We start from the raw sequence: 13,345 nt of genomic DNA, 5'->3' as shown, positions 1-13,345 counted from the left end.
TCGAGGATGAACGTGATGCAGGATAAAGCGTTGGCTCCCCTTCTACTATCTGTGTGTTCCCTTTGCTACCTTAAACAACAACCTCCTCCGAGCTAGCAAGCTATACGCTGAAAACGGCTGAAAATGGCTGAAAATGGCAAGTTTTGGATCAAGCAATAAGGTAGGCCTGCTTGATTCTTTCAGTGAATGATTGATGAAGATTTACAAACAATATGTTTACAGCATTTACTATCTAACTGGGATATGCTAGCATGTTTGCCAACCAGTTATAGAAAAAGTTTTATTTTCTAAGCATCGCCTATCATCTGCAGTAATAAGCTAGCCAGCTAGACATGGCGTGAAAATGCCCTGGATTTGGTTGTGTCCCACTCGCGATAATGAAGGGCCATGGACACACTGCAGTACACTGGTAAGAGCACATTACGTTTAACCATTTAACGTTATCCAGCTAATTTCAATAGCTAACGTTACTGTATTGTGTGAACAGTTAACTTCATTGAATATTTTATTTGGCATTTTCTTTTGTGGGGAATTAGCCATTCCAGAGCTTGCCTCCCTACTTGCAAATGTTCCACCAAAACAAGCTCCTTCCCGAGACTATTTAGCAGAGGCACCGTCGCTGCATCCGCAGCCCAAGATGATTGTGATTGAATTAAAGAAGTGCAAACAAGACGGAGCATTTTTTTCTCCGATCCCAGATTTTATGTGTGTTGTAGCCAGACCTCACTCTAATGCTGACACAGCTCTGTGGAAATAGGTTTGACAATGCAAGACTGCACAGCTGATTCTCTTTCTGCTCAGTTTTCAGTCTTTATTTATAATAAAGCAATAACCTCAAAAACAAATCATTTCATCAGAATATGAATTAAGTTTTGGTCTGAATTGTCTCTTTCTGTGTATTAACTGCATCTATGTGTGGTGACACAACAGGAAAACGGAAACTGCGTTAGACAAAGATTTGTATTTGTAACCACAAATGTTTTCATCCAAATGAAATGCTCAAACACCACATCCTTCTGTGAAAAACAAACAGTATTTTAATCACCCCCCAGTCAACCAACCTTTTTTCCCATCATTGACAAAATAGATGTAACAACGCACACTACACTTTCCCCCTGGGCACAGGGTTCATTTAATTTGCTGCAGAAACTATATACTGTAGACTGTAGGTGTAGACTGCTGTCGGCACCTGAGATAAGAGTAAGAATAAAATAAAGCTGAACCTCTGCATAGGGCAAAGCATTTTAAAAATACAAACCTGCAATATTGTGGTTGTTTTTGCCCTGTCCTGAATCCTGTCCAGCCTAAATGCAAACAACTAAAACACCGTAAACACAGTGAGATGAGTTCCAGCTGCCTGTCTGAGTCCCCCCTTTCCTCACCCTGGCCCCTTTCCCCCTCCCTTTGTGGCTGCAGTAGTTTGACTCCTACAGGCTGTTTGAGTCATGCTGGCTACTGGCCTGGCATCCACCTTTGCAAGCCACAGCCCAGTTCTGTCTGGATCCAGTCTCATGAAGTGTGCCCTGCCCAGCTTGTGTTACTGCTGTCAGAATCCGTTTTTAGTGCATACTGGACTGTTTGGAGTATTACCGGGCTTACTTCTATTAGCTGAAAGTACTTTATTAGTTTCATCGCTGAAAACAAGTTACAAGAGGCAGCTGCAAATTATAGTTAACAACTTCAATGTAATGTTTAAATTCAAAAAATATTCTTATTGTAAAGTTATAAACTAATACAGAATTATTTTGAAATTAAGATGACAGGATGCCTTACTAATATGTATTACTGCATTAAGACAATATTTGAAAGTGTACTGTGTGAAAGCTGTAAAAACAAAGCTTGAGGAGGTGTCATTTACCATTTGCAAACCATAATTTGACAGCACAGTGATTCAGTTTGCCACCTACTAGCATTACTGGAGCCACTAACCAAACCAAAAGGAAATTTTGCAAGACCATGTAGCTACATTTTTGGAGTTTAGTGCATAACAAATGAGCTGTTTTGGTTTCAGTGTTGTGCTTATTATTTGTCAAGCAATTGTCAATGAGTTGTATGTCGGGAGAGCGAATGTCGAGACAATTAGAAACATTGTGAAAAAAACCATTATTGTGGAACACAATTGCTTTCAAAAATAGACCAGTTGTTTTGCTCCTCTTCATCGATTCATTTTCTTTATAAGATTTGCAACTGGACGTATAAAGTTACTTATATGGTAGGCTATACAAAATGTGTACAAAAAGCCATTATGGAACAAGTACCACAAAAGGTCAATATAAATTGATATCAAAGAAAACACACTTAGGCACACACTAAAATGTCCCCATCCCTCAGAGTGTAATCACACACTTGGCTTTACCTTCCAACCTGATGTGACTGATCAGAGTCATCCCATCAACATGTCATCACCATCGCGTTAAACCTTCTGCCACTGCTTGGAGGAGGGAGAGCCAATCTGAAGGCCGGCAAAAAAGACCTGGTAACGGTGCTTCCACATGATGAAGGCACCGATGGCACACACGAGTGCTTGGACCAAGTTCAACACGATCTGGAGCAGGAAGTAGAGTGTGAGCGTCCCGGTGATCACCTCGCAGTCGCTCACTCCCTTGTAGGTGAAAGTGCGGGCTATTGGGTCATTTTTATCCTGATCCAGTGTGCACACGCAGTCCTCTCCCGCCTGCTCACATCTGAAGCTACTGGTCTGTGTGTAGTGGTGTCCAGCGAACGACATAGCCAGCACTGAAACGACCAGGCCGATTGTACACAGGACGAAGTACAGGAGCTGTCGAGGGCAAAGGACAAGTCAGGCGTCATGCACTTTTACTTTGAAAGCTTAGATCCGAAAATCTTTTCTTGTCTTCAACTCGTGTTGAAGACGTGTTTTTTTTTTTTTTTTTTCTAAAAGTCTGGCTCCTGCTTTAGTGTGTTGTCTCATCATTAACCCAGAGTGCCAAAACTGAAGCTTAGAAACAGACATGCTGGCTCAGTGCCTTTGGCAAGTTGAATTCAAAGAGATTACCCACAATGCTACAAGGCAAGGCCTGACCCTCAGTGTAGGAGCCGGGAGCCCAGCTCTGAGCGCAGAGTAGACACTGCACAGGCAAAACTGCCCTGCAGCTACATCCGCTTCCCACCTTTAGTGCACATCCTGTGTGAGCATGTAGAACAACAGAGTGTCTAAAAATACAGTCGTAAAATATGACAGAGGCTTTGTGTTGTTTATGCAATTGCACAATCTCAATAACACTAAACCTGCATCTTAATCCTTCGCTTATATAACAGGAACCTACATTCGCTCTCGGTTACATGCTGCTTATGGAATTATGCAAGTGATGAGCGGTGTTTGATTGAAATGGCATTTATGTTCGTTTTGGAACAGCTGTGAAATCTGGAGCATGGTTGGTTACGGGGGAATGTATGTACAGAAAGTGCATCGACCAGTACTACGTTGAACACGATGTACTTCACTAAATGGAGATGATCTGTAACCCCAAAGCTGGTAATAAATCTGAAAGGAGTCAACACTCGTATTGTTGTTGTTTATAGTCCATGTGGTGTCCTGGGACACTTTTTTAATCAGCGCTTACAAACTCAAAGAACTAATGTTTCAGAAACTGAGCATCTTGAAACAATAAATAATTATTTGAAAGGGTTATTAGAGCTTTGGGACCAGAACTCCAGTTACGGCACCTGTTCTACTCACTCGACTTGTTACTCGCCTTGCGCCAAGGGCAATTGGAAAAAAAAAAAAAAAAAAAAGAACTGTAAAGCCATAAATTCTTAACCAAAAAAATAATATAGTATGGCCATTAGATCATTGAGCTATTTGAATTAATGATATTAATAAATTAAACAACATTTGTTTTAGGGCCAGAGAAAGAGACACTGTGGGCGAATTGCAGCTGTTCTGGCATACACATGAACTGTTTTTCTTGCCAAATGCCAAATAAAGGAGTACTTTATTTGGCATTATTTTTGATACAACAGTACTTACAGCATGGATTCGGAAGGGAGTAAAATGGATCAGGACTGCAAAGATAACACTGAGGAGTTGAAATTTTAATCTACAGAACTCAAGACTCCAGTAAATGTATTTACTGAAGTGCGACAGAATGGCTGTCATATTTCAATAAGAAAGAAGAAGAAATATGCATAATTTCAATAACGACCATTTAATGTCCAAAGTCTGCTTTGTAAACTTTCTATATAAAAATGTAAATCCCTGTTATTTTGGTGAGTCAGACAGACTGATGGTATTTAAAACTACACAATACTTGGAATTGGCTTTTTATCATGTCTTTCTGCAAAGACCATTTTGCAAATGATCTGCCCTTTTTAAGGGTTTTGAAACCCTCTCTTCACAGCATATGTACATATTTGAACCTGGTATGCACATTGCACACGCGAGGCGGACAGAAAAATAGAGTATGCTGCTTCCAAGGACCTGCTTCTCAGTAGCAAACAATGGTGGACTGATTTTAATTGCCTTGAAATGCCAACTGCATATATTGTATAGCTAATGAAGCTGTACAATCTTATCGGATTAAAGAAAGCACTCATAGGAATCCCCACAGAGCTCTTTTAAACAAGAATGCAGTCAAATGCCTTTCTCACATAGCCATTTACATTTACAGTTTCTTAAGAATCCTATTAGAATTGCAGTTTCAGTGAGTAAAACATTGTTCTCTGCAAAGGTCTTATCTGTCTGGAAAATACACTGACCCATCGGATCACACCTCTTACTGCAACTAAGATTCTACTATACACCTTGGGTCAATTTCAAAGAGACATATTGTGCATTAATAGAGGAACCTGATTTGACTTCATAAATGACATGACAGATTGTCATTGCCAAACTAATTTGTTTGTGTCAAACAGGGTGTGTGGACTCACCTTGCCAATGAATTGCATAGACGTTCTCTCATCAGGGAGGTAGGTGATACAGTACAAGATAAAGCCCAGGATGGAAACTAAACACAGCTGCAACAACATATCAGAAAATATTTGACATTGTTTAATTAGATTCACTCGTATCAGGACAATGAAAATAACATAATACTAATTTTGTAGCCTTATAACACCAACAAAGAATACAGTCAATCAATGCAACATACTGTATGGGCTGTTCAGTATGAGTAGTAGAGACAGTATAGACACAATAATCTTCTTCTAGAAAGTATTGTGTGCCCAGGTTTTCAGGGGTGTCTTAATTTTGCATGATTCAGCAGTAAGCCGTCATCTGATTACATTACTATCTCCCTCCCTCTCCCACACACACACACACACACTCACACTCTATCGCTTCAGTGCAATTGGAGTCTTGTGACTGGCGTGCAGCATCTTATTCAAATGTTTTTCTCAGGTTCTTAAGCGCTCAGGATTCTCTGGAAAGTTCTTGATGACCTCAGTGTTTTTCACTTGGCTGAATCTCGTGAGGATCTAACACGGGATGTTGGTATCCGGGATGTTTTTGAGAGCCGATGGCATCTGTGATAAGCTAGGTTAGGATTCAAACAGGAACAAAACATTTTTTTTCTATCACCTAAATGTGATCTTAAATCTTACTCCAAATTATGATAAGTAAAATTTACCTTTTTGTTGTTTTATATTGCACATTTCACAGAAACGGTTAATTATTGTTCACATAAAAATATATTTTTTTTAAATGCAAAGAACCATTTAACACTTGAACTGACACTTCAATTGCTTTTAGCGTGTAAGATGTCATCTGTCAACACACTTCAACTTTCTGTAGCACTTTAAATTAAATTTCAAGTGCTTTCATTGTTTATAGGTTAACCATGATTCAAACAATCTCTAAAGCCCAATTTATGGTTCTGTGTTGAATTTACACCATAGGTATGTATGTGTAGATACGGTCCCTACACTGTAGCGTGCACCTCCCCAGAAATGTAACTACACATCGCAGCGACGCAGACTTGGTCTGCTTGGCTGGGCTTGGTAGTGTCGCATTACCCTCTACTCATTTCTGGGTTCTCCTTTTCCATGAACAACATGAAATCAAGGAAAGGGCTAACTTTGACTTCTACAGCTTGCCGACCTTGGTCAGAAAGTACAGGGGAGACACTGTTTTTCCTTCTCTACTGTCGGAGTTGGTACTCGCTCCGAAGCTAACTACCGGCACTCTCTCACTCGCTCTACCACACCCCACGCACACACAAATACCGCCTGTGCTATTCTCTTAAAAATATGTGCTAGAACGAGGCAACACACACCAGCGTACAGGTACAGTATAAATCCTCACAACCACTTACGTAGGCCATGGCGTAGGCTCTGCGTAGAGCCTACGTACAACCATAAATCCGCCTTTACTCTTCAACGCTTCAACTGCTTTCAGTGTTAACATGTCCACTGATAGTTTAGCTGCTTTCATGGCTAAGACACCAACTGACATTTTAGCTTCCTTTGTGTCTAACACTTGCATTTACTCCTCAACTGTTACGGACAACTGAAACTAACAACTCTACTTCCTACAGGGCTTAAACTGAAATTTACATTTTAACTGATTCAACTCTAACATGTTTTATCTGACGCCTCAGCCCCTGTCAACACTTACACTTCAGTACCTCAACTTTAACGCACACTTCAACTCGTTTTAAGTGTATCAACGTAAACTGTTTCTATATAATATTTCACATTTTAAGACAGTTTAGGGCCAAATGTTCTTTATAAAACTTCTGGTAACTTTGTTTTGAAATTACACACATTATTACACACATAAACCTACTTTAAAAATATACAGCTTAACTTTTTTAACTAAACTTTTGGATGAACTTAAATGTGTGTGTGTTCATGTGTTTGCGTATATTGATGATAAGGATGATGAGGTGTAAGCAGGTACAGAATGCACATCGCATTTGCAAATAATATCAAGGTACAGTATGACATCGGTGTCCAAAGGTCACGTTGGAATATGACATGCTGTGATTGGCTGGCTTGTCTCCTCAGGCCAGATGTTGAGGATTTGTTGGACACAGAACGCGCGAGCAGCCTTGTGTGACTGAGACGGATTGTAGATTCAGGTGTAAGCATTCAGATGAACATGACATGGAGATGTGTTAGAACAAGACAATGCCAGGGATTTCCCATGCCTACAGTGACCGTCTGGCTGAGACCGGTGGTAAGAGCCAGTGTTGACATGCAGTGTGGTGAAGATGGAAAACACACTGAGGGATATAGCTGAGGGTCATGCAGAAGGAGACTTGGGGTCCATGCAAACATGTAAATGTAGTGGCTGATGTTAGAGCATAAGGATGGAGCTTACAATGATTCCAGCCCAGTGTGGCGTCTCCCTGGCCAAGAGTGAGGGGCTGATGGCCAACATAAGGAAGGCCACGACTGTGACGGCCACCCCCAACAGCAGCTGGAGCAGGGCGACGAGCAGAGGGAAGCGACAGACTCTGCATTTTTGGCCGTCCTCTGGCGCTGGGCTTTCATCTCTCTTCTTCTTGTTGTCTTCCTTGTCTGAGGAACCTTTCTGCCCCTGCCCCATTTCTCCTCTTTTCTTGACACTCTTTTTCCCTTTCTGCACTCTCAACTTTTACTGTTGCAGTGTTTGAGGTGGATAAGCCTGCCTGCCATCTGACTCTCTCCCCTCCCTTCCCCTCCCTGCCAAGGCCTCCTCTCACCATAAGCCCAGCTCGGCTGCTATTTGGAAACAGAGAAGGCTCTGAACTAATATGGAAAACATTTGGACTGGATTCCTAAATCGGCTCCAGTGCCACATATAGAGCAGGCAGCATACTGTGGAGGAAAGGAAGAGGAGGGAAGGGGGGCAGGAAGTCACAAAGGGGGATTCCAACTTACGACTGTGAGATGATTTCACTTGTAGTAGTAGCATTAAAAACAAGAAAGGGAAAGTACAGAAGCATATCAGCAGGTATGAGTTAATGAAAAGCCAGCGCAGAGGAGGTCACACTTTGTTTGAGGGCGGTTGGATCGTTTTTTTTTGTCAGTACTGTTACACAAGAGAGCCATATGCTGCCAGCCAGAAAGACTCACATGACTTACAGGAAGAAGTAATGTGATCATAAGGCATGTGAGAGCATTACAGTGCCTCAGATTTGAGTGTTTTTGAGCACTTAAATGTTCACAAGAGAGGAACAGGTGTCACCGACAATCAGTTTAACTTCTCGCAGTTATAAAACTTTTGTAATTTGTAACAAGATATGTTTTGATGGAAGGTTCTGGGTCTTGTTTACTGTTATCTCTAGCAAATAGCAATAACACCACAAATTGAGTGACTTCGAATTATTTTTGATGATCTTTGGATATTTATTGTTTTAGGAGATTAGACAAATCAAAAAGTCAAAGTCACATAACGTCATTTAGCAACTAGCACGCCAATCTATGTATTTTTTTTTTGTATTTTTTAATTAGTATTTTGTTTTTAGGCAAAGGCACTCCGATGAAGGTATGAGAGCAGCACCCCGAGATGAGATTAATAAAAAAAGACCGCGACGCACGTGTTTGAGCACACAGCTGGGCCGGTGCCATGGTTACTGACAACGCAGCTTTGAACGAGTGGAGATGTATGAATAGGTTACCCTGCCCGGACGCGCACGGCGTGCACACGCACACACCTCGAATATTTGTTTACGCTCTGTATTTACTTCACATTAACCTCTATGTTTTCACGTTATATTAGCATGTATTGTATTTTGTTATGTAAAGATCAGGAAAGTCCCCAGTTGAAATTTAGTTTTTTATTATGAACAGCATGAAAAACTGCAATTTGTTTTTGTTTTTGAAGTGATAGATGAGCATTTAGGACATGTGGGTTCATTCTAAACTGTTAATATGTGCAGGATTGTTGATTTATGACTAATTATGTATTTATCACATGTGATCGTACAGCCTATCTGGACGAAGTTTGCGAGTCTGTGAAGTTTAGGACCCAAAATAGGCTATATGTTAGATGCATTAACTGGGATTAGACTGTTTCTCTCAATCCCGTGCGCCTTTTCTTCTATATTTTTCCCATGTTTCACGTTTCTAAAACCAGTTCTAACGTGTTCGGACTACATCGCTATATGTAGCCTAACACAGAGAAAGAAGGTCTAATTACCGGACTTTGTGCTGGTGCAGGCTACACGTGAGTAGGAAGCTGTTACCGAAGGCGCGCGTGCGCTCTAACCACAGCACCGACGGCTTTGCAAAGTGGCAGCTCAGAGAACTATAGATATCAGTCTGAAGCGAAGCTCCACCGGAGGACACGCACTGTGCATCATCTCCCCCCCAGCCGTCAGTGTGTGGGTCGCGGAATAACAAACATTCCCTAAAGAAGCTCAGGAGCGGATAACCAGCAGCAGAGCAGTGATGGATGAAAGAATACCGCATTTACAGGACAGACAGTTCATGGAGCACGCAGATTTTTTGGGGTGAGTGTCGCTTTTGGCAAACTGTGTCAAACTCTGTCTAATAAACTGTTATGACAACCTGGTGAATAATCGGACACTTTCCTCTTTACTTTAGGGTGGATTACCCCTCTCTCTACATGTGCAAATCCAAAAGAGGAATAAAACGAGAGGATGGTGGGAAGGTGCGTGCGGTTTAGTTTGTTTTCATTAACCGACCTTTGAATGTGCAGAGTTTACAATAGCCTACAGTACAATACAGTTAGCCCATTTTATTTTTCTATACATAGGCTGTATGCTTTAATAGGAGTAAACGCTTGTTTTTTTGGTTTTTTTGCCAACAGGATGCATACAAGTTACCACACCGGTTGATAGAGAAGAAGAGGAGAGACAGAATCAACGAATGTATTGGCCAGCTTAAGGATTTGTTACCCGAACATCTGAAGCTGTCGGTGAGTTCATGACACAAAGGATTTTAGGTGCTCAGCGAAACTGGTTTTACATGACATGAGATCTCGTAAACAGCCTTCTGATATTTGTTTTTCTCTTTAGACGCTCGGGCATTTGGAGAAAGCAGTTGTCCTGGAGTTAACGTTGAAACATTTAAACGCACTGACTGCTGTGACTGAGCAGCAGCACCAGAAGATTATAGCTCTGCAGAATGGTGAGATAAACAAACCAGAAGTTAATAGAAATATTTTTGCATGAAACTGCGCTTCTTTATCATTTTCAGTAAGATTATGGATGCATTAGTCAACTGTTATTGGATTACATGACACTGTATTATTCCCTATATAGAGAAATTCCGTGTTTACATCAGCAGAACATGTACATGAATAGAACAAGGATAATGCGCATTCTGAGAACAACAGAATTAGAAAACGTGCTTTGCGTGCGTCCGTTTTATCTTGTCATTGGCTCAATGTGCGACACTTTACAGAATACTGATCTGTTCATCTTTGAACTGATTGATTCGCAGGGGACCGGTCGATTAAATCTTCCATTCATGCAGATCTGGATGCGTTCCACTCCGGGTTCCAGGCCTGTGCCAAAGAGGTCCTGCAGTACCTGAGTCAGTTTGAGAACTGGACGACGCGAGAGCAGAGGTGCGCGCAGCTCATCAGCCACCTTCACAAGGTGTTGGCGCAGTTCCAGTCCGGCGCGCCGCCGCTCCAGCACCAGCTACCCGCCGGGGACGCACAGGATGGCCAGAAAGCCGACAGCCAAGCCAACTGTGTCCCGGTCATCCAGAGGACCCAAGGCGGGGAGCTTAACGAGAATGACACAGACACGGACAGTGGATACGGGGGCGAGGCTGAAAAGAGCGACGGCAAAGATAAAGAATGTGAGCGCAATAAGGCGCAGGGATACAAGGCAGTGAAGATCAAGCAAGAGTTTGGAGATGATCGCGCTGCCAAAAAACCAAAGATGAACTGGCCTGGGAACGGGTTAGGTGGCACAGACCCCACCAGACCCGATCTGGCGTTTATGAACTCTCTGATGGGAATAAGCAGTGTGGGACAGCAGACACCTATTTGCATGCCTTTCTACTTCATCAACCCCTCGGCCGCGGCGTCTTATATGCCTTTTTTCGACAAAAGCAACATTGAAAAGTACATGTACCCAGCGGCAGCTCTGGCATCCCCTTTCCCCTGGCTGTACCCTGCACACGCGTCAGCAGCGGCGGCCGCGGCGGCTGCTGCAGCTCTGCCCGGCTTGTCTGTGCACTTTGGAGCATCTGCTCAGTCCAAGGACTGCCACAGTCCAGACAGCGACGAGTCACACGATGCTGACTTAGGTTCACCTAAGGAGCGCGAGGAAAGTCCCGCGAGTGACGACGGGGAGGATGACGTAGCTGATGCGTCCCAAGAAAGCAAGAATAGCCCACATGATCAGTTTTCTGCTTGTCAAACGAGCTAATTTGTCTGTTACCTTTCCGTGCATTCTGCTGAGGAGTTTATGTATGTCATTTCTTTTATTTTTTTTTTATTTTTTTTTTATTAGAGTAGTTTTTAAACGAGGTTTCACAGAAGAGTTTCTCATGTTCAATATCTTGGCGAAACAGGAGACAGTTGTGACGGCGTGTGCCTTTTGCACTTATGCTAGATTAATCAATGTAAATGATTATCGACAATGATTGACATTAATACACGGCTGTGTTTTGCTGGAGTAAGTTTTTTAATCCTCTTTGATAAAATATTTAGAAGTGGCAGCATTGGTGCCAAAACTTTGAGTATATAGCCTATTGCAACAGTGCGCCATATCCCAATCAGCGAGTCTCTTTGGATGTATGAAGTTGATACTGACCTCTGCCAAGGCTATTAAGAGCTTGGCTGACTCTGACTGTAAATATTATTACCTGGAATTCTGATTCATTAACATGTAAATGAGCCTATAAAAGACGTCTACAGTACCTCATCCCCAACTTTGAATGGGGTAGGCTGATTGGGAGGCACATAACTGTCCCTTCCTGAGAAGAAATGAATGGTACCCCCCTCCTAACACACTACTTTACAAATGATGAAATTATGGGATAGGTCAAATGCCTGGTTGCCCTCAACTCATTTTACAGATCTGAGTTTACTCTGGTTTCCTTTACTTCTTTGGTCTTGTGAGGAAAGAAAGGAAGAAGAAAAAAATCACTGAAACCATTCAGAATAATTGAAAGAAGAAACCCTTTATTTACAAGGGGGTGCTTGACCAGCATAATTCTCCCCCCCCCAGTCCCCGAATGAAGCATTTCAGCACAGAGATGCAGTAACATCCTGTACCTCCAGGAACCATTGTAGGATAGCACCTTATAGATCTTTGATATTGAATGTATCTGTATTTTCCCAGCTGTTAAAGTTTGTATATCGGATGATCTTTACTCTTTGAGAAGTAAAGTGCACTTTTTTCTGCTTTTACTCCCCCAAAACAGTCACCTTATCATTTTGAAAGTCAATCACTGTAGTTCTCTTAGAGCCTTTTTGTTGTGTTGAGTTGTCTTGAAATAAAAATAAATATTTCATTTGAAAAGAGAGAGCAGAGATACCACATGATTTGTGATGATTCCATGCAGTGAAGTGGCCATTTCCCAGATTTGACAAAACACTGCTTATTTCTTTCTTTTTCTAGCTTTTCAAATATTTGACAAAAGCGGGAAAGAAGCTATGGTCATGTGGCCATCACTTATGATCATTGCAGTTTTTAGGAACTTTAACTTTATCTTGGCCTGTTTTCTAAGAGATTAATTCCTTTAAGTGTAGTGTTGTTCAGCTTTTTTAAGTTTCACACGTGACTGAATAAACTGACGATTTTCATTGTATTTAGCATACATGACATTGCTTTTGTAGTTTAATTAAGCTGTTTTTTGCCTCAAATCTGTTAACAACTGTTATATAAAGTGGCATGTGTGTCTGTAAATAGAACTTTTTGTGAATATACCATAAAGTATTCATGTCTATGTCAATGTTGTAAAAGTCTATGTTTTTTTTTTTTTAAGATTTAAATGAGCAACTGTTGCACATTTCGTTAATGCTTTACACATATGCTGTTCTAAATTATTGCTGATGAGTTGTAAAATAAATATCAAAACTAAACTCTGCAGGCTTGTTCTTGTTTAACACAAATTCTGTTTTTGCTCCCAGTAAGACATTTCAGTGAGCATGTGGGAAACTGTTCCAACAAACAAATGTAATATTTAACTAACAGGAAACAACACACACTGTAAGACATCAAGTTATGTGCACAAGACAAACCGTTCAGAGTACAGTATTATGAATAAACAATACTGGAAGTCCAGTAGATGAAATATGTTGTTACTAAGACTCTAATCAGCTGACAGGTCACAGCAGAGGAATGTACAGCGTACAGTAAGCCGAGGCTTTAAACAAATGGCATGTGATAACAGGCTGATGAAAAACAAGGGGCCTCCTCCTAACTTGTCAAAAACTTTAAGCAGGATCAAATCCAGTCTTTGTTGTTTCCAT

The 13,345-nt window shown here is 41.4% G+C and overlaps 2 protein-coding genes across 3 annotated transcripts; one reads left to right on the top strand and one right to left on the bottom strand.

The window, feature by feature from the left end:
• Window positions 1-785: 785 nt before the first annotated feature.
• Window positions 786-7,763, bottom strand: sspn (sarcospan (Kras oncogene-associated gene)). Its single transcript, XM_078256711.1, has 3 exons — window positions 7,283-7,763; window positions 4,891-4,977; window positions 786-2,779 (listed from the first exon to the last, which is right to left on the bottom strand). The coding sequence occupies exons 1-3, from the start codon at window positions 7,508-7,510 to the stop codon at window positions 2,414-2,416; spliced, it is 681 nt and encodes a 226-aa protein (XP_078112837.1). The 5' UTR covers window positions 7,511-7,763; the 3' UTR covers window positions 786-2,413.
• A 1,404-nt stretch (window positions 7,764-9,167) lies between these two features.
• bhlhe41 (basic helix-loop-helix family, member e41) lies at window positions 9,168-12,960 on the top strand. Of its 2 annotated transcripts, none has more exons than XM_078256710.1 (5): window positions 9,168-9,398; window positions 9,493-9,559; window positions 9,719-9,826; window positions 9,927-10,038; window positions 10,387-12,960. In XM_078256710.1, exons 1-5 carry the CDS (start codon window positions 9,337-9,339, stop codon window positions 11,292-11,294), a joined length of 1,257 nt encoding a protein of 418 aa, XP_078112836.1. In that variant the 5' UTR covers window positions 9,168-9,336; the 3' UTR covers window positions 11,295-12,960. The 2 variants fall into 2 exon arrangements, with proteins under 2 accessions (XP_078112836.1, XP_078112835.1); XM_078256709.1 differs by having other exon boundaries at window positions 9,174-9,398; window positions 10,354-12,960.
• The last annotated feature ends 385 nt before the right edge of the window (window positions 12,961-13,345 follow it).

The sequence above is a fragment of the Sander vitreus genome, chromosome 8 (assembly GCF_031162955.1).
Source record: "Sander vitreus isolate 19-12246 chromosome 8, sanVit1, whole genome shotgun sequence".
Taxonomy (NCBI): Eukaryota; Metazoa; Chordata; class Actinopteri; order Perciformes; family Percidae; genus Sander; species Sander vitreus.
Note: the sequence above shows the minus strand (reverse complement) of the source record. Positions and strands in the feature narration are given on the sequence as shown.

Coding starts and splice junctions, on each gene's coding strand:
- sspn (XM_078256711.1), bottom strand. CDS start 7,510: ATGGGGCAGGGGCAGAAAGGTTCCTCAGACAAGGAAGACAACAAGAAG. Junction 4,978..7,282: donor CACACTGGGCTGGAATCATT/GTAAGCTCCATC, acceptor ATGTTGTTGCAG/CTGTGTTTAGTTTCCATCCT. Junction 2,780..4,890: donor CTATGCAATTCATTGGCAAG/GTGAGTCCACAC, acceptor TGCCCTCGACAG/CTCCTGTACTTCGTCCTGTG.
- bhlhe41 (XM_078256709.1), top strand. CDS start 9,337: ATGGATGAAAGAATACCGCATTTACAGGACAGACAGTTCATGGAGCAC. Junction 9,399..9,492: donor GAGCACGCAGATTTTTTGGG/GTGAGTGTCGCT, acceptor TCTTTACTTTAG/GGTGGATTACCCCTCTCTCT. Junction 9,560..9,718: donor AACGAGAGGATGGTGGGAAG/GTGCGTGCGGTT, acceptor TTTTGCCAACAG/GATGCATACAAGTTACCACA.